The 26,384-nt window shown below is 44.2% G+C and overlaps 2 protein-coding genes across 3 annotated transcripts; both read left to right on the top strand.

Annotated features, from left to right (window-relative positions):
• Positions 1 to 1,959: 1,959 nt before the first annotated feature.
• TMED9 (transmembrane p24 trafficking protein 9) lies at positions 1,960 to 4,779 on the top strand. The gene is made up of 5 exons (XM_074212245.1): positions 1,960 to 2,179; positions 2,302 to 2,402; positions 2,838 to 2,963; positions 3,361 to 3,507; positions 3,718 to 4,779. Exons 1-5 carry the CDS (start codon positions 1,975 to 1,977, stop codon positions 3,865 to 3,867), a joined length of 729 nt encoding a protein of 242 aa, XP_074068346.1. The 5' UTR covers positions 1,960 to 1,974; the 3' UTR covers positions 3,868 to 4,779.
• Positions 4,780 to 10,299: 5,520 nt separating this feature from the next.
• Positions 10,300 to 23,499, top strand: B4GALT7 (beta-1,4-galactosyltransferase 7). Of its 2 annotated transcripts, XM_074212243.1 has the most exons (7): positions 10,300 to 10,470; positions 11,706 to 11,768; positions 18,806 to 19,144; positions 19,970 to 20,195; positions 20,426 to 20,509; positions 21,499 to 21,603; positions 22,131 to 23,499. In XM_074212243.1, the coding sequence occupies exons 1-7, from the start codon at positions 10,421 to 10,423 to the stop codon at positions 22,284 to 22,286; spliced, it is 1,023 nt and encodes a 340-aa protein (XP_074068344.1). In that variant the 5' UTR covers positions 10,300 to 10,420; the 3' UTR covers positions 22,287 to 23,499. The 2 variants fall into 2 exon arrangements, with proteins under 2 accessions (XP_074068344.1, XP_074068345.1); XM_074212244.1 differs by lacking the exon at positions 11,706 to 11,768 and having other exon boundaries at positions 10,301 to 10,470.
• The last annotated feature ends 2,885 nt before the right edge of the window (positions 23,500 to 26,384 follow it).

The raw sequence follows: 26,384 nt of genomic DNA, 5'->3' as shown, positions 1-26,384 counted from the left end.
CTTCTAATGCAGGTCAGCAACTGCAACACCTGTTAATTCTAATACAACTGTCCACAGCAGGGAAAGGGGACAGATTCATTGATATTCAATCAAATATGACTGAAATAAGAGGCGGCTAGGTGGTGCAGTGGATAGAGAACCAGCCCGGAGTCAGGAGTACCTGCGTTCAAATCCAGCCTCAGATACTTAATAATTACCTAGCTGTGTGGCCTTGGGCAAGCCACTTAATCCCACTGCCTTGCAAAAAAAGCTTAATATGATTCAGATATAGTTGCAGACCCTCAGTACCAAAAACTTCAAAATGACTCATTTCCTAACAGTTCCAGAAACCTGAAGTGCTAGTGTATATGTAAAGTATTTTTAATTCTACAAAGTAGAATTAACTCATTACATTCTCCTGATAGAGAAGCAGTATAGCAAAGCCGATAGAGGGCAGTCCTTGAATCAAAAAGACCTCCATTGAGTCTAACTTGATCCTAGCTTTGTAACCACTGAAAAGTTACTTAGCCTTTTAGTGCTTTGAGCTTCTCAAGACTTAAGTTATAAGGACAGCTAGGTGGTGAAATGGATAGAGCACCTGCCCTAGAGTCAGAGGACCTGAGTTCAAATCCAGCCTCTCACACTTAAAAATTGCCTAGCTATGTGACCTTGGGCAAGTCATTTAACCCAATTGCCTTAAGTGAAAATTTAAAAAAAAGACAAGTTATAGAAAGTCCTCTTGAGTATTTCCATGTTGTGAGTTCTCCAACCTATGAAATCAAGTCCAGACATAAATTATGGTGTGATCGTTTGACAGATGAACTAGTTTTACAATTGTCTGGCCCCAGGATCACACTACAGAAGGTTGGTAAGTCAGTACTCTAAATGATATTTTTCCTCTGCTCTTTCGTTGGATTTCAGGGTCCCTGAAGTGTTTTGTCTTTGAACGGGTTCCAGTAACCATAGCAAGTCACATTTCCACATTTCTTTGCTCTCCCAAGTCACAGAAAGCCCGAGAGGTAGGCTCAGCATTGGAAAGGATCTTAAATATCATTGTCCCAACCCCAAAATAAATTTTTGCATCCATACAAACGTAGCAATTCCCTCTACAGTGTAGTCTACCTCATTTGGCCTCAGCTTGCAGACTACTAGAAGCAATTCATTCACTTTGGGACAGTTACTGTTCGGCATAAAAATTTTTATTGACTTGAAATCTGACTGATCACTAAATTCTTCAAGACACTTATAATGGGTTTGTCCAAGTCTTTTAACTTCACTCTTCATGCTAAACATTTCCAATTCCTTCACCAGATCCCCAGTTGATATGAGTTCAGGTTGCACGACCTTCCTGGGGACCCTTTTCCGGGTCACTCTAAATTTGTTGTTAAAATCGAACCCCGGGGCAGCTGGGTGGTGCGGCGGCCCGGCCCCGGAGTCCGGAGGACCTGAATCAAACCCTGCGCTTCAGTGCCTGATTTGTGTGACACTTGGGCAAGTCACTTGAGCGCTTCGCCTTCAAGAAAAGTTTGAACAAGCCGAACCCAGCCGCCCAGGTGCGCCTGGCTGGGCAGCGGGCGGTGTTTTCGCTTGTTCTGCTTTGCCCCGCGGTGAAGTGGAGGAGGGGAGCTGGGGGGCGGGTACGAGGTGCCACGTGTGTGGCGGCCTGGCAGCTCCCTGAGGTAGTTACGGGGGATTGTCTCCTGAGGCTGCTGGGGCTGCTTCCAGGCTTCTGCCTTAGTGCCTCGGGCAGCGCCCTCCCCGACCCGCAGCCTCTCCCGACTCGGCCGGGCAGCAGCCCGCAGCCCGCAGCCTCGCAGCCTTCGCTTCCTCCCGAGAGGGAAGGGGCACCTAAAGGAGACCCGGAAATGGATCCCTAAAGGGGTCAGCGCCGGGCCTCTCGGGAGTTGTAGTCCGCAGCCGCGAGACTCGCCGTCCCATAAGGCTCCGCGGCGGCGTAAGAACAGGACGTGGCAGAGAGACCGGCTTGTGGGGAAGATGGCGGCGAAGCTGAGTGCGCTCGGGGCCGGGGCCGGGGTCTGCGGGGGGCTGAGAGGCGGGAACCGGCGCCGGCCGGCACGCTTGTTCTCCCTGGTGCTCCTGTTCGGGATGGCGGCCCGCGGCTCCGCTCTCTACTTCCACATCGGGGAGACGGAGAAGAAGTGCTTCATCGAGGAGATCCCGGACGAGACCATGGTCATAGGTGCGGGGGTCGGGGGTGGGGGTCAGCGAAGGGGAGTGCCCGCCAGCGGGCGGGGTCATGCCAGCCTGGGGGAGCGGGGGGTGGCCCGGCCCGCGTTGCCAGCTCCCCCCTCCGCCCCGCAGGGAACTACCGGACCCAGCTGTATGACAAGCAGCGGGAGGAGTACCAGCCCGCCACCCCCGGCCTCGGCATGTTCGTGGAAGTCAAAGACCCCGATGACAAGGTGAGAGCCCCGCGCAGCCCGGGGCGGGAGGCCCCACCCTGCATCCCTTCGGTGCCGCGCCCCAGCCCGCCTCTGTAGGTAGAAGCGCCTCCTCTGCACTGAACTCCTCTCTTGGGCAGGGTCGCTCTCACATGTGTGCGCCTGGGCGAGCCACTTCTCCGGACCTCACTTGGCTCATCTGTGAAATGGGAAAGGCATTCCACGGTTCGAACCCTTGGGGAAATCCGACCAAGCCCCCTTGCTCACCCGCTGTTACCGGCCTAAAACCTCAATCTTCCTTTTTCCAAATTTCCCTTTTTTCCTCTTGTGAAATGGGCTGAGTTACAGCCTCGCAGCCGGGATTCTCAAGGACAGGGGTGACAGCACAGCGTATTATGAAGTTAATAGTCAAGTTTCCATCAGCCCTTATTACTACAAAGACCATTTTCCCTCCAGGTTATTCTTTCCAGGCAGTATGGCTCTGAAGGAAGATTCACTTTCACTTCTCACACTCCTGGGGAGCACCAGATCTGCCTACACTCCAATTCCACCAAGTTTTCCCTTTTCGCTGGAGGCATGCTGGTAAGTATTACTAAAAGGGCTTGGTAAAAAGGGTAGGATGCAATATGGACGGACAGTCAGGGAAAGAGCTTCAGTTTCCACATTTGTTAAATAAGGCTTTTAACTCATCTCTTAAGCAAGTTCACTATCAGTTCTAAAGTCATTTTTCCCTTCTGATGATCATTTTCTTTTATAAAATGAAGATTTTGGTTCCCTCTGGTTCTCACATGTAGTTCTAGAATCTCTGTACACTTATAACAAGTATCTGGTGATCTTTGTGTGGGGGGTAAAGAACTTACGTTAGAGTAAAGTAATTTTCAAAAGATAGCATGACATAAAAGACTGAGGTGTGTACCTTGACTTTTATACTTTTTCCTCTTCCCTTCTCTTCCTCCCCTTCCTTCCCCAACCCCCATAGAGGGTTCACCTGGACATTCAAGTAGGTGAACACGCCAATGACTATGCAGAGATCGCTGCCAAAGACAAGTTGAGTGAACTGCAGCTTCGAGTTCGACAGTTAGTGGAGCAAGTAGAACAGATCCAGAAGGAGCAGAATTACCAGAGGGTAAGGGAATTGATAGGGGATGAGAGATGTGGCTCCTGGGTTGAAGGTACTAAGTATTCAGGAGAAAGAAGGCTGTTCCTTTTTCATGGTTGGCTTACTTCAATCACTGTTAGTTCCTGGGCTCTAGAGTAGTTCTAAGGATTCAGTCTTGTGGGATATGAGATACTATGAGTATGACTCTTGGCTTAAATCCTCTTATGTTCTCCACAGTGGCGAGAAGAACGGTTTCGCCAGACCAGTGAAAGCACTAATCAACGAGTCCTGTGGTGGTCCATTGTCCAAACTCTCATCCTTGTGGCCATTGGTGTCTGGCAGATGAGGCACCTCAAGAGTTTTTTTGAAGCTAAAAAGCTGGTGTGAAGGGTTCAGAACACAGGGACAAGTGAGAGTTTCTTCTCAGAATGCAGAATTCATGGGACTGTGTTTGGCTTCTACTGCCCCCACATCCAGCCACAGCTCATACCCTCTGCTGGCTTTAATGGAAAGCCTGGGATATTTTCCTGCCTTCCAGGGCAGACTCTCTTGCTCCCATACAAAGTGAAGGAGCTTCGGGATTTGTTTCTTTATATCAATGCAGGGAAGAGGATGGGTTTCCAAACTAAAGGGAAACCCATTCTCCTCCCATGATTAATTTTGCCTCTACCTTTGACTGACTCTTTTTGAGAAAGAAGGCAGCTGGTATCCTCACCCTGGAGGATGCTTGCAAATAGCTTTATTGTCTTGTTGAATAGGTGCCTGGACTAAATCTAACCCTTCCCACTTGGGCTCAGTGCCCTCTATTAGGGCTCTTTGCAGTAATGCTCCTGGGGAATGGGCCTAAGAGAAATTCCTGCTGGTGAAAGGGATTGCCAGCCATTCTGCACTTCAGAAACACCAGTGTTACTTTTTCAGGGATTGAGTGTTGGCTTTTGATTTCCTTTTGTCTTCCTTTGTTGACTTGAGTCTTTGAAATTGGGCAGGAGTGCAGAAAGTTTGGGGTCATTCTTATTTCCTCACCTTGACCTGTTGAGTCTGGTCTCTCCCTAGTGGAATATCCCTCTCAGCTAGAGTTCGACTCCAGGGAAATGCATAGTGGGGAAATAGAACTTTGGCCCCTTTCAGAGTCTAATTTCTCTTCTCTAAGTTCTGGGGCCAGAGGGGAGTGTCAGGTCAAGTGGCTTAATCACTAGGTAGAAGGGGATAAGATTGCAGGAATTTTAGTTACAGATTTCATTGTGAATACCTCCTGGTTTGTTACATGGATTTCCCAATAAAAACATTTTTGGCCTGGTGTCCTATCTTAATCCAGATATTTACTAAGATCTGGTTTGGAACATCCTGTACTATTCTGTTATGCAGTGGGGTAATGAAGATAAATACAACCCAATAGGCTTTCAAGGAGAGATCAGAGAGATAATAACTCTGAAAAGTCAACAGTAATTACAAATTCTCTTTAGAATTCTAGGTGTTGTCATTGGGAATGAATCAATTTAGCTTTCTGGAAATGTAGCAAAGAAAGTCCTTAAAGCCAAGTCTCTTTTGTCTTTTTATCAAGACCATTCTCCTTGGCTTAGTTCAAACTAGTTAGAGACAAATACATCTAAAGATAATTTGGATCATTTTCCTTTATTTATGTGATATCCTAAACTGTTGGGAAGATCTTGTTTTCAAACTTGTGTTAGTGCTCAGTTCAAATGAAGCTTTTATGACCCAAACTAAACTGCTTTGTATCCCCTTGATCCTATTTCCCAGTTCCATAACTCCATCATTATCCTCATCTCTCACCCTTCATGTCAGTTACCACATCATTCCTCTACAACTCCCAAGATGGACCTCTTCTATTATCATATAGCAACCATCTTCCATTAGATTCTCATCACCTCTGGCCTAGATAGTACAACCTCCTAATTGTCCCTACTTCAAATGTCTTACCATTCTGGTCCATCTACAAGTTGCTGCTAAAGTTATTTCCCTTAAATGTAATTCTGACCATAATACTCCCTATTCACTCAGCTCCCATGGTTCTCTACTTTAGTTTTGAAAGCCCTTTACAACTTATCCAACCTCACTGGACATTGTCCTCCTTCCATGCTCAGCAGTCCAAGCCAGCCTTCTCCATTCCTCTCATAAGATACTTTTCCTCCCATCTCTGTGAATGAACAAGTAATCCTTCATGCCTGGAATGTCTACTCTTGATCTCATAGTATTCCCCTTTATCCTTCAAGATGAGTTCTAGCACCACCTTAGGAAGCCTTTTTTTATGTCCTCAACTGCTAGAGCCTTTCCTAACCAATTTAGATTTAACTCTGTTGTATTCGTTTTATTCTGAACATAATTGCATTAATTATGAGTAGATGTTAAATTTATTGTATTCATATCCCTAGTGCCAGGCTCATATTAGCTCTTTAATAAATAATGATTAATTTTTCCATAGAGATGAGAAGGATGAACCTTCTGATCAATGCTGTCAATTATATTCAATCTGTCACCTAGAAAGTCCAGGAATTAAAAATTTGAAATATTCCTAATGTATGTCAAGAATGGAATGGAGGTTGCACATCCCTGCTACCTGTCTCCCATAGGCTATTTGAATCCCCTGTAGCTAACTTGGGTACTGGCATCAAATGCCTGGGTGTTGGTACCATCTTTAAACCTTCCCCATACTAGCTGATCTGAGATGCAGGTCTCAACACTTCAGATAGCAGGTAAAGTCCCAACTTGAGATTGACTTAAGTAACCTATCTCATCTTCAGTCTTAATCCCTACTGGATGTGAATAATATCTTTAAGGATTATATTTTTATTAAATTTGAATCCTCTCGGGGCATTTAGGTGGCACAGTGGATAGAGCACCAGCCCTGGAATCAGGAGGATCTGAGTTCAAATGTGGTATCAGACAATTACCTAGATGTGTGACCTTGGGCAAATCACTTAACCCCACTAACTTGCAAAAAAAAATTGAATCCTCGGTGCTTAACATATGTCTGATATATCATGCATTTGATAAATACTTGTTGATTGAGAGGTAAACCTTAATAAATTATAAGCATGAAACTGTTTCTTCTCTGGTTTATCACAAAAATCACTCAGAGGAAAATTGCTGCTAAAGGTAGAAAATACATAAGTAAGAGAATCTGAACAATTCCCTTAATTTTCTGCAAATCTCCAGAGTAACCCTAACCCATTTGGGAAAGTAAGGCACTAATACACATATAAATACACTCAATGACTCTGAGGGTGAGACTCAATTTTGGTCAGAGGTTTCAATTTCCTACCTGAGAGGAAATGTCTGATCCTCTTCTGCTAAGTGTCATCATTATCCCAATGACCCAGTCAAGTTTCTCAACTTAGGTTTAATTTCTGTCTCTTGCTTGTCCCTCAATCATCCATAATTAAGTGATCAATCATCAAATTTTGTCCCTTCAGTCTTTGCAATATTGCTAATAACATCTTGGACCAGCATCACCACTTGCTATCATGGCAGGGAATCATAGGTTTTCCCTAACCCCAGTGGCCCAATTCCCAGCAGGTCCTGGACATCTATTCTTAGCTGACTTCTGAGATTCTCATCCCCACCTCTGCAGGAGCTATCTCTGAATCCCATTCCACTCTGCCCCTAGGATCTACTATCTGGGATCATCTTACCCCACCAAAGTTCCTCAAGATCCCTGGGGTTATACTATTGTTCTTTCCACTTTGCCTTACAGAATTGAAATTTTCAGCCACATTATCAAACACCTTCACTTAGGATGAACATGGCAACAAGGTCAGCTACTGCACTGCTGGTTGAAATTCTTCAATTTGAAAAGGCTATAAGTCTAGACCAAAGTGGAGGAAAGCATGACTCTGTTTACAGACGATTGTGCACTCAATGCAGCCTCTGAAGCTGAGATGCAACAAAGTATAAATCAGTTCTGTTACTTGTGCTACTTCTGGCCTAAATAATGAACACCAAGAAAACAGGTGCTCTTATCAGCCAGTATCACATCATCCATATGTTGGAACCATCAGTTACAGCAAATGGAGATTTGACTACTGTGAAGAAGATCACTTACCTTGGCAGTATATTTTAGGGAGATGCACATTGATAATGAGGTTGACACAAGCATTGCCAGAGCTAGCTCAATATTTGGGAAGCTCTGAAAGTATGGGAAAGGAGATTTTAGACTAACTACCAAACTGAAGGTCCATAGAGCCATTATACTGACCTCATTGCTGTAGGCTCATGTGCTATATGAAACCTTAATGGTCTATCAGTGCCATGCTGGGAAATACAATTGCTTCCATTTAAATTGCCTTAGGAAAATTCTAAAAGTCATCTGGCTAGAAAAGATACTGGACTCTGAAGTCCTTTCCCAAGCTTAACTGCCAAGCATTCAAACCTTTTTTAGGGAGAGCATAGCTACGATGGGCTGTCTACTTTGTTTAAATGCCAAGCATATGCTTGCCAAAAAGACTATTTTATGGAAAAACTCACACAGGGCAAGCACTCACATTGAGGGTGGGGGGGTCAGAAGAAGGGACAATCTGAAGGTCTATCTGTCTTAAGAACTTTGGAATTGATTGTGCAAATGGGAGACACTGGCACAGGATCATCCAGCATGGCATGCAGGCATGTCCTCTTCAGCTAAGGTGCTGCACTCTATGAGCAAGGCAGGATGGAAGCAGCTCAAGGGAAATGTGAGATCCCTAAGTTTAGAGAACCCACCCCAGGTGTTCACATGGACTATTTGTGCCCAATATTTGAGCACTCTGAGCTCATATTGGTTTGATCAGCCACAGTCAGACACACTATAACTCATCTTTAATATAATGATCTCTAACATATGGTTTTCATTAATGAAGAATCAACAGAAATGAAGCACTGCTGTTTTTATCATGACCTCTTCATCTGCTATGAGTTGACATTTTTTATGTGGCTTCAATCAATTAGAATGTGAGCTCCTTGGGCAGATAGTCTTGATTTTTCTATTTATATTCTTAGCCCTTAGCATAATGCCTGGAATACAGAATTTGCTTAATACTTTTCCATTTAAACATACAGTCACCCTATTATCTGACCTATTGGATCAGCCTCATAACCAAGTCATTACCTACAGGGACCATCCCACTTATTCCATATGATGGAGTGGAAAAACATAGGACTTGAGTTCACATCCCAGCTGTCAATTTATCTTTGTGACCTTGGGTAAATCATTTAACCTTTGTGAGTTTCAGTTTCTTCATTTGTGAAATAGATTGGTGAGGTGATTTTTAAGGTCCCTTCCAATTCAAATCTATGGTATTATGATCTTCCTAAAATAGGTGCTCTTTCACTTCAGAAATTTCCAGTGATTCCCCAAAGGAAAGTCAAAATGACTTTGTATGGCATTCCAGGCCCTCCACAAGTGGACCCCAACCTACCTTCCCAACTTTCTCTTCCATTGCACCTCTCTGTTCACCTTACCTACCCACAGCAAAACTGGGTCCTGCACCTCAGTTCTTTCCATTCCCCCCCCTAATGCTTCTTCTACTTCTGCCTTCTCAGAGTAATTCAACACCATGACTAAGGAGGACAAGGAGTTACAATATAGGTCTACTGGAAGGATATCAGTAAGCACCATTCAGGACCTCAAGAGGTGCCCTGAGGAAAGTCTGGACTCAGCCTATAAACACTACACAGTGAAGAAAATTTAAGGAGGCAGAGTTCTATGATTTAACCAGACTGGATGACTTCCTGCTCTTCAGATATATTTCATGTGTAATGAGTGGAATATTCCCTCTTAAGAGTTAATATTCCTAATGAAGACCTCTCAGGGTTAAAATATCATTAAGACAAAGACAGGCTATTACCTTTAGACTGTTCATAGAAGAGGGAGAGAGGCCTTGCATTGCCAGTCAGATACCATCCCAATTCTGTTAGGGAGGAAAATAGTGGAATACTTCCAGAGAAGTGACCTTGCACTCTTGGTTAGCCGCCTATTTGATGATAGACTGGGAGATAGACTGCCTTCTCTTGTTTGATGATAAGGACTGAGAAGACCTTGCATACTCAGACATTAATTCACTTAGATAACAAAAAGTCATCTTCTTCTGATACCCTGCCATCTGGATGGTGAGGTAATATTCTGTGAAAACCTTTTATTCTCTTTGCTGCTGGTAGGTTTTTCGTGTAAAGATTGTAACTCTGAAAAACCTTAACGAATCAGATTGGAGGAGAGGGGGCTAGGGAGGGGGGGATGGCGCTAGGCCATATCTTGCTCGGGGCAGCTCCTGATCTTCGCTACCTTTGTGTGACTTGGGGTGCCATTTTCTGAGAAAAGCCAAAATAAACTTTCCTTTTTACATAGAGGAGACTCTGTATTTTATCCCACACAGTGAGGATGTTTGATTTAGAGCCCCCATCAGTGTGGGGGTGCTGGGGGCTGGGGCGCCTGCTCCGTGACCTCTGCAGTGTCGGGGTCCCGCCTCCCAAGCCTTTCCGTCCGCCGAAGCCCACCCATTTACTAGAGAGCTGCTTTCCCTGGCTCCTGCCCCGGCACCAAGCGTCCCCCTTCTCTTTAGGTGGCACCGACGTCCCTCTGGGCACGTTAGTTTGCGTCTCGTTCCCTTCCTGGGCTGCGCGCGGGAGGGTGGGCACCAGGCGGGGCTGCGGGACTCGGTGCCACTCGGCCCGGGACCCTTCCCGCCTCTCGCCTCCCCTTCCTCCGGCTCCGGCTCCACGTGGCTCCGCGGCCCACTTCCGGGCGGAACCTTTGTGCCGGTGCCCGGGGGTAGCCGGTGAGGGCGGACGCGCGGACCGAGGAGACCGGGGGCGGGGCGGCCGCGGCGGCGCAGGCCGAGGGAGCGGGAGCGGCCGCCAGGAGGGCGGGCTCTGGAGGGGCCGGGCCGGGCCGGCCGGGGCGGGAAGAGGAGACCCGGGGCCTCCTTCCCTCCGAGCGCCACGGCAGCCCAGGATGTTCCCCTCCCGGAGGAAGGCGGCCCAGCTCCCCTGGGGTGACAGTAGGTGAGCGCCCCGGAAGCCGGCCCGCGCCTGGTCTGGCTTAGACTGCCGGGCGCGCTGCCGCCCGGCCCGGCCCTGTCAGATTCCATCCCTGCCTCTGCGGTGCCGTCCGGCCTCCGCGCTCTCCCCGAGCCCTGCGGACCCTGCCCCCGCGGCTCCCCCACCTCACCCTCTCACTCCCCGCCTGGCCCTTTGGACCCTATTCCTCTCCCCTCCGGCTGCTTTTGGGTCTGCGCTTCCCCGCCTCGGCGCTTTTCCCTCTCTCTCTGCTGACTGTCCCCGTGTCAGCCCTTCTCCTTCGGCGCTCCCCTCTTGTTTGTGGCTCTCCGTGTTTGTTCTTCGCTTCCCCCCTTCCTATTTTTTCCTGCTAGATCCAGGCCTAGCACTCGGGCCTTTTGACCCGGGTCTGTACATCCGAATAATCACACTGCTGCCAGCATCATGCTACCACTCAGGGAGCAATCTGTAGCCTAGAACTGAGACCATATCCATTCATAACTTGAATTTGATTTGTTTTTTCTTGAGTTACCATTTGCCTTCCTTTAAAGGTGAAAACATTGTGAAAGGTCAACAGCAAACCATCACCTTTACCTGGGTGGGGGATTCAGGGTTCAGGAAACCGTCCACCACGGGGGAGTTCCATGGAGCAGGAATCCTTACTCTTGCCTGCTTAGGCCTCCTCTCATACCTACAAAGGCCTCTGGAGTCCTCATGGAAAGGAAGTCCTGGGGACCAAAGTATCTTCAGGAGGCATAGGGATGTTTTACTTGCCCTTTTCCTTTCCTACTTCTCTGTAGTTGTAAGAAAGACTGCACATTTTGGTTATGCCAAGAGGCTGGAATAGTTGCTTTTGGCCATTCCCTCAGGTAATTGTGGAACTTGGTTTCTTTTTACCTGCAAATTGAGAGGTTAGATTAAATGATTTATAGTGGTCTTCATAATTCTCACAGTCTCTGAAGCTTTGTGTTTCTTGGAACTGGAGAAGTACCCAGGAAATTTATGGTCCTTGAACTGGAGGTATATTAGAGTGGGTAACTTAGCAATAAGAGCAATAAGTATTTTAGCTTGAATGATTCCCTCAGGCACCAGGATAAATGAGCTGTATTCTGTGTAACAGCTGCTTGCTTCTTTCTGCTCAAAGGTGGGAAAGGCTTCTATGTTCCTCTCCTCTCTCCCCTCCCTGCCCCCAGAAAGAGCCTCAAGTGCTGAGGAGACTCTAGAAGTTCCAACTTTCCTAGGCAACATTCAGGACCTGCATATGCTCCTCCCTATTGGAGGCCAGCTCAGCAAGATGGTAGGGGGTAAGTCAGTGCATCTCCCCAGGGTCCATGGCTTGGCCTTTCTCTATCTAGATTGCATGTGGTGAAACCTGACTCTTTGCTTCAGAGGCTATAGGTCTCCATGTACTCACTATACCTATAGGGAAGATTTGCAGTTGATTTGGCTTTTGTAAGGAAGGAGGCACCTAGTTAAAAGCAATTTTATATTGGCTTGTCTTTTTTTTTTTTTCAAGGCAATGGGGTTAAGTGGCTTGCCCAAGGCCACACAGCTAGGTAATTTTTAAGTGTCTGAGGCTGGATTTAAACTCAAGTACTCCTGACTGCAGGGCCGATGCTCTATCCACTCTATCACCTAGCTGCCCCATATTGGCTTGTTTTAAAGGTGACTAGCATTGTGGTTAAATCCTTGGACCTTATGTCAAGAAAACCTGGATTCAAATCCTATTTCCAATCCTTATCTGGACAAGTCACATAACCTCTCTAATCTTCAGTTCCTTATCTTTAAACAGCAATAGTGATAATATTTATATTCTAGGGTTGTTTTGAGAATCAAGTGAGATAATATATGTAAAGTACATTGCAAACTTTAAACCATTGTATACATGTCAGATACTTAAGTATGATTAAAAGTGGGAGTACTAGGGAAAACTGCCTCTGTCCTTGAAAGATCTGTCAATCACCAAATTTTAAGATTAAGTCCTAATTATATACATATTACCATTCTAGGTACCTAGTAGGATAATGAGATATGAGGAAAAATAAGACACTGTGGTATTGTGGAAAGAACATACAACTTGGGGGCAAGAAGACTTAAGCTTGAAATCTAGCTTTTCCACTTACAGTCTAGTCTGTCTGAACTTAGACAAATTCCTTTCCCTACTCTGGGTCTCAGTTTCTTTATTTGTAAGGTCCCTTCTAGTTCTAAATTTTATGACTCAGTCTCTGACAAGCAATTTATAATCTGTCTTGTAAGATAGACACAGGAAACTTCTCCTAGTGTTATTAGGAGCTGAACCTACCATGAAAATGTAATTAAGTTTAGCAAATATTTGAATATTTTCAACATTCTTTACCCCTAACAGAGTTCTAAAATCTCAGGATTGGAAGGGAAACTCTTTTCTAGGCTTAATGACAGTTCCTTCAACTAGGCTTCATATTCAAGATTCCTTCACCATCTTGATTGTCCTCCTCTGGACACTCTTCATTTTGTCATCATTCTCCCAAAAAGGGAAGTCGAGTGGATAGAACACTGGCCTTGGACTCAGGAGGACAGGAGTTCAAATCAACCACAGACATTTGACTCTTACTAGCTGTGTGACCTCGGGCAAGTCACTTAACCCTGATTGCCTTGCATCCAATTGTCCTCATTCATATCTGGTCATTGGATCCAGGTGGCTTTGGAGGAGAAAGTCAGGCTGGTAACTTAGCACAGGACTCCTTTCACTCAAATCCAATTCACATGCTTGTCATGACATCAACTCCCTGATGTTGTGGCCTTCTTTGAAAATGGACAAAAATATTATTATCCTTCCTAAATTGTGGCACCTTGAACTGAACGCAACTATCAGAATGTGTGCTGACCAGGACAGAGTCTGGCAGAGGGCCAGCACCTTCTTCTTCCTGTAGACTGTGCTTTTTGAATAGAATCTAAAGTCACATTGGATTTTTTGATTTCCATGTCATGTACCAGGGACTCACACTGACATTTTTCATCCACTAAGAGCCCCAAATCTGTTTCAGGTTAGAACTTCTTCTGAGCCACACTTTCCCCATTTTATACTTCAGAAGTTAATTTTTTGAATCTCAAATAAAATCTTTTACATTTATTCTTGTTAAAATTTCTCTTAAGACCATAAGGTTAGTGATGGAAGGGACCTTTTTAGGTCATCAAACCCAACTTCCTCATTAGATTTGTCTAATTTGTTGAAATCTCTTTTGGAGTCTAACTGGTGTTCGATAACTTGCCTACCTGGGATCTAAGGTTTAATCCAAGTCATTGATTAGAATGTTAAACACCTAGGGACAAGGACACATTCCTGGAGTATCCCACTAGAGACCTTCCATATTGATATCAAACCATTAATAACAACTCCTTTACTCCAACTATTTAACTGTTTTGGGAATCATCTAATTGTACTGTTATTTAGTTCACATTTACCTATTTTGTCCACAAGGATACCAGCAAGAGATTTTGCCAAGCACTTTGTTAAAGACCAAGACAACCAAATCAATAGCATTCCATTCAATTGCCAGTCTAGGGAACTTGTCAAAAAGGATATGAGGCTGGTCCAGGATGGCCTGTTCTTGATGAAGCTATTCTGGCTCTTTGTGAAGAGTTTCTTTTCTATGTATCTATTAATTAATCTCTTTGATAATAAGTTCTATAATTTTTCTAGGAATGAAAATTAAGCTTATCTGTTCATAGTTTACAGACTACATTTTTCCCCTTTTTTGAAAAGTTAAGATGTTTACTCTTCTGAAACCTTGATATACCTCTCCTGTCTCTGAACTTTTAGAGATCCTTTACAATGAGTTCAGTGGATCAATAATCATGTTGAAAGTTTTGGTTTTGTTTTTAAGCTATTTGTCAGGACTTGGTGACTTAAACTCAAGGTCCTTAAGTACATTTTTATTATTTTCTTACTTTTCTTGAGTTTCAACTTCCTATAGACATTTCTATTCTGACTCTTGAAATTCAAAAATTATTTTCTTTGGAAGAGAAGATAAAAGCAAAATAAGAATTGAATAACCATCTTTTCTCTGTTATTCATTATCCCAAGCTGTGATCTCACACCTTCCTTGTCCATAATGTTCCCTGCTGTCCTTAGCTTTTTTTAAACTTTTGAGCTCTTGATAATATACTTATAGAACCTTGCAAAGATTTTTGGTTTTATACATCATCTTTCATCTTTCCTCTATTTTTTATCTTTATACAAAAATTCCCTTTATATCTTCAAGTGAAGATTTTAGGATGATGTAATTGTAGCATCTGCATAGCAGTGGGTTCCCTTAACTTTTACCTTCTGGACTGGATGGCTCACCCTAACCTGTCCTCATGTTGGCAATAGGAGCGCCCACAGATGGCCCCATTATTCCACCACCGCTATTCCACCATTGCTATTCTCCTTCTAGTCCTTGCTGGTCTCTGGCTGGACACATCCATTCCTCTTCTACTCTTCTACTGATGAAGCAGTGACAAGATTTAATTCCACACCTTGACAAAGGGCCTGGGAAAGGAATATGCTATTGTAGTGAGGAGCAATTCCCTTAAGCTAGAAAACTACTAGGCTTCTCAGATCTTCAAGTAGTAGAGAATTTTGCTTTGTTCAGGAACTCTCAGCCTTTCTTCCCCCTGCAAAACAGTAGGTATCTGTTCGCTCATCGTATAGAGCACTATCCTGGATTTAGGAAGCCCTGAGTTCAAATTTGACCTCAGACACTTACTAGCTATATGACCCTGAGCAAGTCATTTAACCTCTTTGCCTCAGTTTCCTCAACTATAAAATGGGAATGATTATAGCATCTACTTTATAGGGTTGCTGTGAGGTTCAAATCTAATATTTGTTCAAAAAAATGCTTGGCACATAGTAGGCACTAAATAAATGCTCATTCCTTAACCTCTTCTAAAGTAAAGTTTGCAGCAAAACTTCTCAGGTTGGTTCTCAGATCATTACAGGAAAACCCAGCAAGGATTCAACAGGATTCTTTGTAGTTCATTCAGCTTTTAACTAATCAAGTCCATTTTTACTGCAAATCATTCCCCCGTCTCAAATCATAATTGGTGCTAGAGGGCAACTGGACGCCTCTTTGATTTCGCCTTTTAAAGCTATAGATGGTGCTAGATCAAATTGGAGCAGATCTCAACTATTTTTCAGTCAGCCAGCTCCCGGCATTTACTTCTGCAAAGCCACAGAACAGACTTTTCTTCCAATCTGCAGACTCCCAGTAAGGCAGCTGAAGTCTTCGTCTCTACTGCTTCTCCTGCTGGCTTCATAGCTCAGATCCTTACAACTGGCTTTTTTTTTCAATGCTCTGACAGTCTTCCTTCTTCACTGCCTCCAATGCTTCAAGTCAGAAGCCCACCTTCTGGTGGGTAGTCATTTCTCTTTGCCTTAAGAGAAATTTCATTCTCTTTTTTTTTAGGATTTTTTTTTTGCAAGGCTAATGGGGTTAAGTGGCTTGCCCAAGGCCACACAGCTAGGTAATTATTAAATGTCTGAGACCGGATTTGAACCTAGGTACTCCTGACTCCAAGGCTGGTGCTTTATCCACCTAGTCGTCCCAGAGAAATTTCATTCTCTTAATGAATGAAATTTGCCTTTCTGTTCATTCTGAACCCATTAGGTCTTCTTAATAATGCCATAGTATCCAGTCATTTGATTTACTACTTTGTGAATTAGAACCTTCCAAACTTTAAAAACAGTCACATGTCAGAATACCCCCTGACCTCAGGCATCTCTCTGACTTCAAGAAGTACCTCTCAGTATAGCCAGCTGAGTCTCTCTACAATCTGTGTTTCTCCTTCATGTTTGTCTTAAAAATATGTTCCTTGAAACTTGGATTTGTTAAGTTTTTCATATACAAAAGTTCTCTTTTTGCCCTTTTCAGCACCCAAACTGTTCACCTGTGGAAGGAGAAATACTGAAATAATGATGAGTATTTATGTCCATTCCATCAAATTAGTCATCATTGTGTTTGTGGTGAAAGGGGAAAAAAAAAGACACAAATCCCTAATTCATGACAGAATTGGGTAGTTTAATTCAATTCAGCAAACATTTATTAAGTGTCCACTATGTGTGGAACCCTGTGCTAAGCACTGGGGGACCCAAAAAGAGGCAAAAAATAGCTCCTGTCCTTAAAGAACTCAGCCTAGTGGAGAAGGGGACAGCATGCGGACCAGCATATACAAAACAAGCAATATACCAGGTAAATAGGAAGTAACTGATGGAGAGAAGGCACCAGAATTAAGAGGAGTTGATGAAGACTTCTTGTAGAAGGTAGGGTTTTAATTGAGACTTAGAGAAAGTCAGAAAGGTCAGAGGGAAGGAGAAAGAGCATTCCATGCATGGAAGACAGCCAGAGAGAATGTCCAAAGCCAAGAGATGGAACAGTCAGAAGGCCAGTGTCACTGGTAAGGGGATAAGGTATCAGAAGCCTGGAAAAGCAGGAGAGGACGAGGTTGTGAAGGGCCTTTAGTACCAGACAGCATTTTCTGTTTGTTCATGAAAATGATAGATAGCTAATGTAGTTTATTGGGTAGGGACGGGGGGAATCAGGGAAGGATGGTATGTGTAATATGATCAGACCCACACTCTAGGAAAATCACTTAGTGGCTGATTGCAGGATGGATTGGAATGGGACCCCAGCAGGGTATTGCAATAATCAAGGTGTGACGTCCTGTGGCAGAGTGGCAGAGCCAGATAGGGAAGGGACCATATCTGGACCATGATACAAAGATGAAACCAACAATCCTTGGCAATAGTTTACCCTCCATGGGGGGCGGGTAGAACTAGCAAATGATAATAAGGAATCTTAGGTTGAAAGCTTGAGGGACAGGGAGGATAGTGTTTCCCTGTACAGAAATAAGGAAGTTAAGAAGGGTGGGGTGGGATTTTAGTGGGGAGAGACAATGCGTTCTCTCTTGAACATATTGAGTTTAAGATTTGGACAACTAGTTTAAGATGTTTGAAAGGAAAATGGGGATGTGAGATTAGCAGTCATCCAGATTGAGGCAGGGAAGTTAGTTAGATTCGAGAATCATCAACATAAAGATGGTAATTAAATCTGTGGGAGTTTTTGAGATTACCAGGTGAAGTCGTTTATATAGAAGAGAGGAGACTAGTCCCTTGTAGAACACCTATGGTTTTAGGGTGTCATCTGGAGGAGGAGAAGACGGAGAAGGAATGGTCAAATGGGTAAGAGGAGAATCAGGAGAGGAAAGTGTTCTGAAAACCTAGAGAACAGAGAGTATCAAGAAGGAGGAGGTGATCAACTGTGTCAAAGGTCACAGAGAGGTCAAGAAGAATGTGAATGGAGAAAAGGCCTTTGGATTTGGCACCTAGGAGATCATTAGAAATTTGGAGAGCCTGCTGTAGAAAGCACTGTTCTGGATACACAGAATTTGATATAGATACGACACAGACCCTTCTTTCAAGTGAGGGAAGAACCCATATAATAGCAATTGATATAAAAGCAAACTGGTCTGAGGAATTTAAGTAGAGAGAGATCACTTCTAACTAGGATTAGGGAAAGATTAATGAAGAATGCAATATCTGAACGGGCCTTGAAGAAAGGAACTTATACAGATGAAGAAAGGCCTTGAATGAAAGCACAGAGTTATGATAAGAAGTTGTAGGTGTGAGAAACAAGTAGTTTTCCTAGTTGGCTAGAACTTAGAGTAGGAGCATGGGAAGACTGGAAGGTTAGAGCAAGAATGTGGAAATCACTGAAAGTTTTTCAGCAGGAGGATGCCATGGTTAGGACTTTAAAAGGAGATGATGACTCTGGCATCATGTACAGAAAGACTAGAGGATGACTAGGAGGCTGTGATAAAAATCTAAGCAAAACATAATCAGGACCTAGACCATTAGGGGGAACCATGAAAAAAAGATGGACTAGATTTGGGAGACACTACTGAGAGAGAATCTTTGATAAAAATGAGTTTTGAGAAGAGAGAGCTCATTATGAGCTGAGGTGATTAGAGAAGACCATATGAAGGAGTTAACACTTGAAGAATTATGTCTTAAAGAATAGATAAAATTCAGATTCAGATGGGTGTTCTGGGCTGGAGGAAGAGCATGAGCAAAAGAATTTGGAGCTATTTTGCACTAACCTTCCAAAGCCTTCTGAGCAAGTGTGTGTTACTAAGGAAAGTTTGAGGCATCTTCATACAATTGTACCCTTAGAGCAGAAAAGCTGGCAGTTGTTGTGTGCTGTCCTGATGCATGAGGATGAAAAACCCCAGGCCTCCCTCCCTGATGACCCATCCCATCTCTTGAGTTTTGATTCCTCCATTTAGCCCCTTCTTTGCTGATTGTAGCCTTCACTCTTCACCCCAGGTCTCTCTTGCCTCGGAAGTACAGCGTGTTCCAGCTTTTCTTTGCGTGCCTATTCCTGGCTTTCCTCTCCTTGCTCTGGTTGCAGCTCAGTTGCTCAGGTGACGTGAGCCAGGCAGGGCAGGGGCAGGAACTTGTCAGCCCTCCCAAGGCCTGCCCCCTTGAGCCTCCAGTTTCGTTGGAAGAGGACCCCTCCTGGGGATCCCACCGCCTTGCAGTGCTGGTGCCATTCCGTGAGCGCTTTGAGGAGCTCCTGGTCTTCGTGCCCCACATGCACCACTTCCTGAATAAGAAGAAGATCCGACACCATATTTACATACTCAACCAAGTGGATCACTTTAGGTAGTGTGTGGAGGCTGTCCCTCTGCCCTGTTGTGGGAAAGGTGTGTGAACAGGGAAAGGGAAACAAAAATAGAGGAAAGAAATTTTCAAACTGAATTCACTGTTGCCTTCTAATTCTGGCTCCCGTGTTCTTTATTTCCCCTATTCATTTTCCTCAGATCTTTCTCTGGGCTTATGTTGTTCCCCAGGTCTGACCTGAGCTAGGGCCCCCCTATGCTGCCCACCTTTAGGAACATTTAGAGGCTTACAGGGGGAGATGGGAGAGGCAGCCTGATGTCTGAGGAAGGCTAGGAGTCCAGCAGTCAGGAGAACTGAGTGTTAGTACCAGCTCTGCTGGTGTAGTGAGAAAAAATTTGATGTGGTGTTAGAAGTCAGGGAATTAAAATCCTGTTTCAGTAACTTGGTACTTTTTTTTTAACTTTGGGTAAGGCCCTTAACCTTTCTGGGACTCAGTTTTCTCATCTATAAAATAAGTGAATTGGACTAAATAGTCTCACAGATCCCTTCCTGGCATCAGTATTTTCTGGTTGGCTCTATAAAACCCCTTACAGCTCTAAAGTCTATGATCCTGTGAGCCTACTGTTTATGTGACCTTGGGAAAGTCACTAACCTCCTTCATTTTAAATAGGGATAATAAGCCTTGGCTCACCTCTCTATTTGGATTGTCAGAAAGATTAAATAAAATAATGAATGTAAAAGTACTCTGAAAACTAAAAAACTAAAAGTACTCTTGATGGTTATAGTGTGCACCCCACCAAGACCCTTTCCTTGCCTAGGGAGTGCCCATTGTTTAATTGCTTACATACTTTCCTGTCCTCCTGGAAGGTTTAACCGGGCATCGCTGATCAATGTGGGCTTCCTGGAGAGTGGTAACAGCACTGACTACATAGCCATGCATGACGTGGACCTGCTGCCCCTTAATGAGGAGCTGGACTACGGTTTTCCTGAGGCAGGGCCCTTCCATGTGGCCTCCCCAGAGCTTCATCCCCTCTATCACTACAAGACCTATGTGGGTGGCATTCTGCTTCTCACCAAGCAGCATTACCAATTGGTGAGGCCTGGGCCCTTCCCTGGGGAGGAAAGCTGGATATGACACAGAGGGGCCAAGGAGGTGGAGGCCCCAGTAAGCAATTGGGAGATTCCCAGCATGCAGGATTTTCATTATTCCTTGCTGCCTTGGGTGGGGGGAGGGGGTGGGAAGGAGGGGAGGGAGAGGAAGACCAAGACTGGTTAGGATAGCAAGACGTATCAAGCTAAGTGATACCATCTTATTTCTGTCAGTGCAATGGGATGTCCAATCGCTTCTGGGGCTGGGGTCGGGAAGATGACGAGTTTTACCGGCGCATTAAAGGAGCTGGTCTCCAGGTAATATCACCCAAGTTCAGGCTCTCTTATTCTCTAATCTATATCTGCTACAAAGTTCTTCTGACTTGAGGTCTAGATTCTGCCTTCTTGATCCCTTCTTAGTTTCCTCAGTTCACATAGTTAAAAAAAAAATTAGGGGCTAGGAATCACTCATAGCTATATAACCTTGGACTAATCATTTATGCTGCTTGGTCTCATTTGGATTAAATGATTTCTCAGGTCCTTCTGGGTTTCAATGTTCTCTCATTCTTGGTGGGGATCCTTCCTTGCCCCTGTTCTGGACTTGTTCAATTGATCTAATAAAATATTGTTTATGAAAGCAAAGTGACATAATAATCATAACAATAACTCCCCTTTTTCCAGATAATTTTCCTCATAGCCATGCTATGAAGTAACTAGTAGTTTGATATTTCCATCTTAAAGATAAAGAAATTAAGGCTTGAGGGGTGGCTAGGTGGCACAGTGGGTAGGGCACCGGCCCTGGAGTCAGGAATACCTGAGTTCAAATCTAGCCTCAGACACTTAATAATTACCTAGCTGTGTAGCCTTAGGCAAGCCACTTAACCCCATTGCCTTGCAAAAAAAAAAAAAAAACCCTAAAAAAAAACCTTAAAAAAAAAGAAATTAAGGCTTGGGAGCAGCTAGGTGGTGCAGTGGATAGAGCATCGGCCCTGGAGTCAGATGACCTGAGTTCAAATCTGGCCTTAGACCCTTAATAATTACCTAGCTGTGTGATCTTGGGCAAGTCACTTAAAGCCATTGCCTTTCAAAAAAAAGAAAGAAAGAAATTAAGGCTCATAGAAGTTAGCTGAGTTGTCTAGGAGTATCACTAGCCAGTGGGCGATTCAAAGCTGGAAAGGACCTCTGACTCCACAGTTCAGTCCTCTTTCCCCTCCACATGCTCTTCCTATACACTGAAGTCATTCCTATCTTCTAGAACACAAAGGGGAGAGGGGCCAAATTTGAATTTATTCTGTCTTGTTCTCTAGCTTTTCCGTCCTTCAGGAATCAAAACTGGGTATAAAACATTCCGCCACCTCCATGATCCTGCCTGGCGGAAGAGAGACCAGAAACGTATTGCAGCTCAGAAGCAGGTACTCTGGACTCCTGAAGAGGAGAGATGATGCCAGAGTAGGGGGCTTGGGTAGGGGAGGCAGCTGCCTGGAAGAGACCCTCCACATGACCCAAGAGGGACCTAGATGACCTTTTGGGCCTTTTACATCTATTAGAGCTGGAAGGAGTCTAGAGATCATCTTATCTAACCTCTCATTTTACAGATAAAAAACAGACCCACAAAGATCACCTGACTTTTGAAAGTCTCAATGATAGTAAATAGCAGAGCTAGTCTGATCCCTAATCTGCTATTTTCTCATTATTTATTTCCAAAGCAGAGCTAATTTTCCCCTCTCTTGATCATAAAGCCTTGGCCTCAAGGAAGCAAACAGGTCCTTCCCCAGATACCCCTGTGCTCTCCTTTTCAGCTCTCCCTGGTTGGGAGGAACAATGGTAGTGCCTTCTTTGCATGGTCCCAGTATCTTAGAACCCTTGGGATACTGGGAGACTCCTAGGAGGGCTTCTATGATCCAGATCAGGAAACTGAACAACTCTTTTTTTCCCCCAGGAACAGTTCAAGCTGGACCGGGAAGGAGGGCTGAACAGTGTGCGTTATCATCTTGATTCTCATAGCCTGGTGTCTGTAGCTGGAGCACCCTGCACAGTTCTCAACATCATTCTGGAATGTGATGCAGCTGACACACCCTGGTGTACATTTGACTGAGGGAGATTTGACTGGCACCATCTCCGTCTGCTTGGACTGGTGTCTGGTCTCAGAAGAGCCTTGTTACTGCTGGAGGGAGACCTTCAGTGGGTGGGGCTGAAGCTAAGGTATGCTTAGGACCCAGGACCCTTAGATGTGGCCCCGCTTCCGATGAGGGGAGGAGATTTGAGCCACATTGGCCCAGCAATATAGCTGTGCTTCTTCTGGAGTTGATGCAGCCTGACGTAAAGGTCCATGAGTGCTCTTGGACCAAACGCTCTTTTTTTTATCCCTGCCCTATGGGCAGTAAAAAGAGATTGGAGTTGGAAAGAAGCTGGGGTGCAGAATCTATGGGCTGCTTATACCAGGCCTTCTTTCCCAGGAGGCAGTTCTTTCTGCCTTTTGGCCTCTTCTGCCCTTGTGCTCAGTACAGATACTTGCACATGGTAGGTGCTAAATAAACATTTGAGTTTGGGATTTTCAGCCTCACTTTCCTATTAACTCAGCAGTTCCTGGTTCTGTAAGACCCTTCTTGTATCTTCCATTGATGAAAAGGGAGACTGAGGGAGTGAAAGCACACATTGTGAAGAGGGGATTTAGGTTTCCTGAAGCAGGGTATCCCCTCAAGTCAACCTGGTCTTCACTCTTTACCCTCCAACCCAGTATGAAGCTTCCAAAGACATCCTGAAAACCAACGTTGTCCTCTACCTGGGGGAAGAAGGAGTCAGATGGAAAGTGCTCTTGCTCTTCTCTCTCGAAATTGTCACCTTGTTAAAATGAGATAGGGTGGAATTGGTGTCTGGCCTTGAGGAAATTTCTTAAGAAAAAGGACAGTTGCTTAGCAGTCCAGCATCATAAAAGTAGACAGGCCTCACTATTCAGGCCTCCTTCCTGGACCAACTTGAACTGTTCCTGGAAAGAAAGAAGAATTGTCAAGCTCTTGACCTGATTTCTGGGGTCAGAAGACCCTGTGAAGGAGATTCCAGGGTTCTAAGTGAGATGAGATCCTGACACCCACCAAGGCCCCAGCCTACCAGTCAGATTGCTTAGATTCATTTGAATGTGAATCCAAGCTATGCGATTTTAGTAACTGTTTGAGCCTGGGCAAATCTCTTATCTTCTCTGAGACTCAGTTTTTTCACCTGTGAAATGAGGGTGATAATACTTGCTCTGCCTACCTCACAAGGTTTTTGTGAAAAAGAAATGCACTTTATTAAATCTTAAAGAATAGTTATTATTATGTAGGTCTTGTCTGTTTTATACTCTGAAAGACTTCTACATTACATTCTCAGCATTGGTTAGTGGATGAATAACAGAGTATTTCAGGGAGTCCATTTTACTGTTTATAGAAGTGGGAGACTAAGGCTCAGAGCAAGAGAAGCGGATTGCTTGGGATCCAGGATTCAGGTCATCAAGGAGAAGTTATCTATCAGTTAGAAGACATTGTCTCTACCCTCAGAGTACTCATTGTCTAGTCCAGGAAACCAGGCTGGTACATGGTGAGCAGTATAATCCCAGCACCAGGCAGAATATGATCATATCTGGGGAGTAAAAAGATAAGGGAAATCAGTAAGAAGGGCGTTCAGTGCAGGCCAGACCAACCCATGGAAGAGGTGAGGCTGCAAGGGGTAGAAATTCAATTCTGTACCACAAGTGAGCATTTGAAAGGCTCTTGGGGAGGATACAAAAATAAGGAAGCTCTATAACTTCCTCTCAAGGAGTTCCACGGTTTAGTGGACTTGCAAGACATAGACATGTTATAATGCTAATAATAAGAACATAACATGCCTAGTACTTGCTATATGCCAGACACTGTACCAAATACATTACAGTTATTTAATCCTCCCTATCCTTGGGAGATAGCTGTTATTATCAGCCTCATTTTCAGATGAGGAACTGAGGCAAGCAGAAGTTAAATGATTTGCCCCAGGTCACATAGTTAATAAGTGTCAGATAAAAATATTTGTAATACAAAAGAAAAATTCTAGGCTTGGAGAAGGGTGGGTGTGAGCAGAAGTACAGGAGCAAGAATGAGCAGGATATGTCAGGGGGGCAGTAAGGAGACTCCTTGTTAAAACAGAATCAAGCCTGGTTGGTTGGCAATGGAGGGCGATTCTTGGAAGTAGGGAGATCTTTCTAGAGACTTGCAGGTATGGTGCTTAGTCCTTAACTAGAGTGAAAACCTTGGGGTTGGGGAGGAAGGAGTGAATTCAAAAAATATCACAAGTAAATGGAGAGGACTCAAAAGACAGGTTTGCATTTAGAAGATGGAGAAAGAGAATATCTTAGAAACAACTGAAGTTTTGCCTGGGAAGGGGAGGGTAGACTGTATTTGGGCATGGGAAGAGAAGCAGGAAACACTGAAGGGCACAAGAGGACCCTTGAAAGTAGCTCAAAAGGGAGCAATTTCATCATAGATATCAAGGGAGTACAAAGAGGCTGGAGAGTGGTGCCAGCTACTAAAGAAACATCCAGGAGAATGAAGACTGGGGAAAGACCATTGACCTGGTCCATTTAGGAGGTCATGTATTAGAGCAGTTACAGGTGGGTAGTAGAGGCAGAGGTCAGATCAGAGGTAACTAAGGAGGAAATAGGAAGAGGAGGTGGTGGAATTAAAAAGTTTAGCAGCAAAATAAATGGGATGATAGCTTTAATGGACCTTTTTTTTAAGGTAGACAGATATTTGTTTCGAAAGGAAGAGAGAGATACTGAAAGGAGGAGGTATTGGGAAAAGAGTGCTGGAAGGAATTTAAAAGCTTACCGTTATTTACTATGGACCAAGCATTGTCTTAAGTGCCTAGGTTAAAAATACAAAAATCAAGACCATCCCTGCCCTCAAGAAGCTTATTGCTTAATGGGGAAGAGAACAGGTATGGAAGAGTGGTGTCCAGAGGGGGTCTTTTGGTTTAGGAAGCTACAAGTATGATGAATGGAGTCATTAAGTCAACTGATGGACAGGAATGGTTGTGTCGATTCAATTACTGTGCCCAGAGCAAGAAGTGGAAGGGGATGAAGGGGCAGCAGTGTGATGAGGTACTCCATGGGGAGTCTGGGGTGAAGAGAAATGGCAAGACTCTTCACTGAGTGCACACCCCCTTCATCCTCTTGGGGGGATTGGGGGTTGAGAAGAAGGGTGGGACCTGGCATATGGGATCTGAGGCCAAGGGTGAAGCTCAGCAGTGATAGGGAGATAGACCCTGAGATTAAAGACCAAAGAGATCTTGGGCACATGCCTGTAGCTGTGTAGTCTTATCTCCTTCAGATTATGCTCTTTTTCTGTGTAAATAATTTTTTTTTTACTTTCCCTGGTGGAAGATAAACTTTTTCAGAATAGAGTTTTTTGTCTTTGTATTCTCAGCATCTTGCACAGCACATTTGCACATAGTAAGAATTTAATAAATGCTTGTTGAATCGAGCTTTTGAATTCTACCTCTGATCCTGGAGCCATGGATGCTACTCTACTGATGATAGTTTACATATCCATATCACAGAAACATCCATTACTTATTGGATTCTCACAATGGTTTGTTAGGGAGGCACGGCAGGGATTTGTGCAAATGAAAAAACCGAGGCACTGTGAAATTGCCAAATTACCTAAGATTACACAGCTGGGTGAATCCTCAAACCTTCCAGCTCCATGTCTTTCTGCTGTTCCACTTTGCTTCACAATACTAACATATAGACCAAAAGCTTTAATCTCTAGTATTCTGGTTCTTTCAACATCATTGAAGGAAACCTAGATGGCATGGTGTCAAAGAGTGCTGGCCCAGAACTTAATGGTGGCCTCAGTCACTTGATAATTCTAAAACCCTGGGGCAACTAAGTTGCAGAGGGGTTGAGAGTAAGGAAGACTGGAATTCAAATCCAACCTCAGACAATATGTGTGACCCTGGGCAAGTCATTTAACCCTGTTTGTCTCAACTTCATTTATAAAATGAGCTGGAGAAAGAAAAAGCAAACCACTCCAGTATCCTTGCCAAGAAAATCCCAAATGGAATCAAGAGTTAGACACAACTGAGCAGCAACCCTAGACAAGTCGCTTAACCTATGTCTGCCTATGTTTTCTTTTTTTTCTTTTCTTTTTTAGGTTTTTGCAAGGCAATGGGGTTAAGTGGCTTG

Source organism: Macrotis lagotis, chromosome 1 (genome assembly GCF_037893015.1).
Source record: "Macrotis lagotis isolate mMagLag1 chromosome 1, bilby.v1.9.chrom.fasta, whole genome shotgun sequence".
NCBI classification, from domain to species: domain Eukaryota; kingdom Metazoa; phylum Chordata; class Mammalia; order Peramelemorphia; family Peramelidae; genus Macrotis; species Macrotis lagotis.
Note: the sequence above shows the minus strand (reverse complement) of the source record. Positions and strands in the feature narration are given on the sequence as shown.

Excerpts from the sequence above, each read along its gene's own strand:
- B4GALT7 (XM_074212243.1), top strand. The coding sequence starts at position 10,421 with ATGTTCCCCTCCCGGAGGAAGGCGGCCCAGCTCCCCTGGGGTGACAGT. Across the intron at positions 19,145-19,969 it reads AACCAAGTGGATCACTTTAG|GTTTAACCGGGCATCGCTGA; the intron begins GTAGTGTGTGGA and ends TCCTCCTGGAAG. Across the intron at positions 20,196-20,425 it reads CCAAGCAGCATTACCAATTG|TGCAATGGGATGTCCAATCG; the intron begins GTGAGGCCTGGG and ends TATTTCTGTCAG.
- TMED9 (XM_074212245.1), top strand. The coding sequence starts at position 1,975 with ATGGCGGCGAAGCTGAGTGCGCTCGGGGCCGGGGCCGGGGTCTGCGGG. Across the intron at positions 2,180-2,301 it reads GGACGAGACCATGGTCATAG|GGAACTACCGGACCCAGCTG; the intron begins GTGCGGGGGTCG and ends TCCGCCCCGCAG. Across the intron at positions 2,403-2,837 it reads TCAAAGACCCCGATGACAAG|GTTATTCTTTCCAGGCAGTA; the intron begins GTGAGAGCCCCG and ends TTTTCCCTCCAG.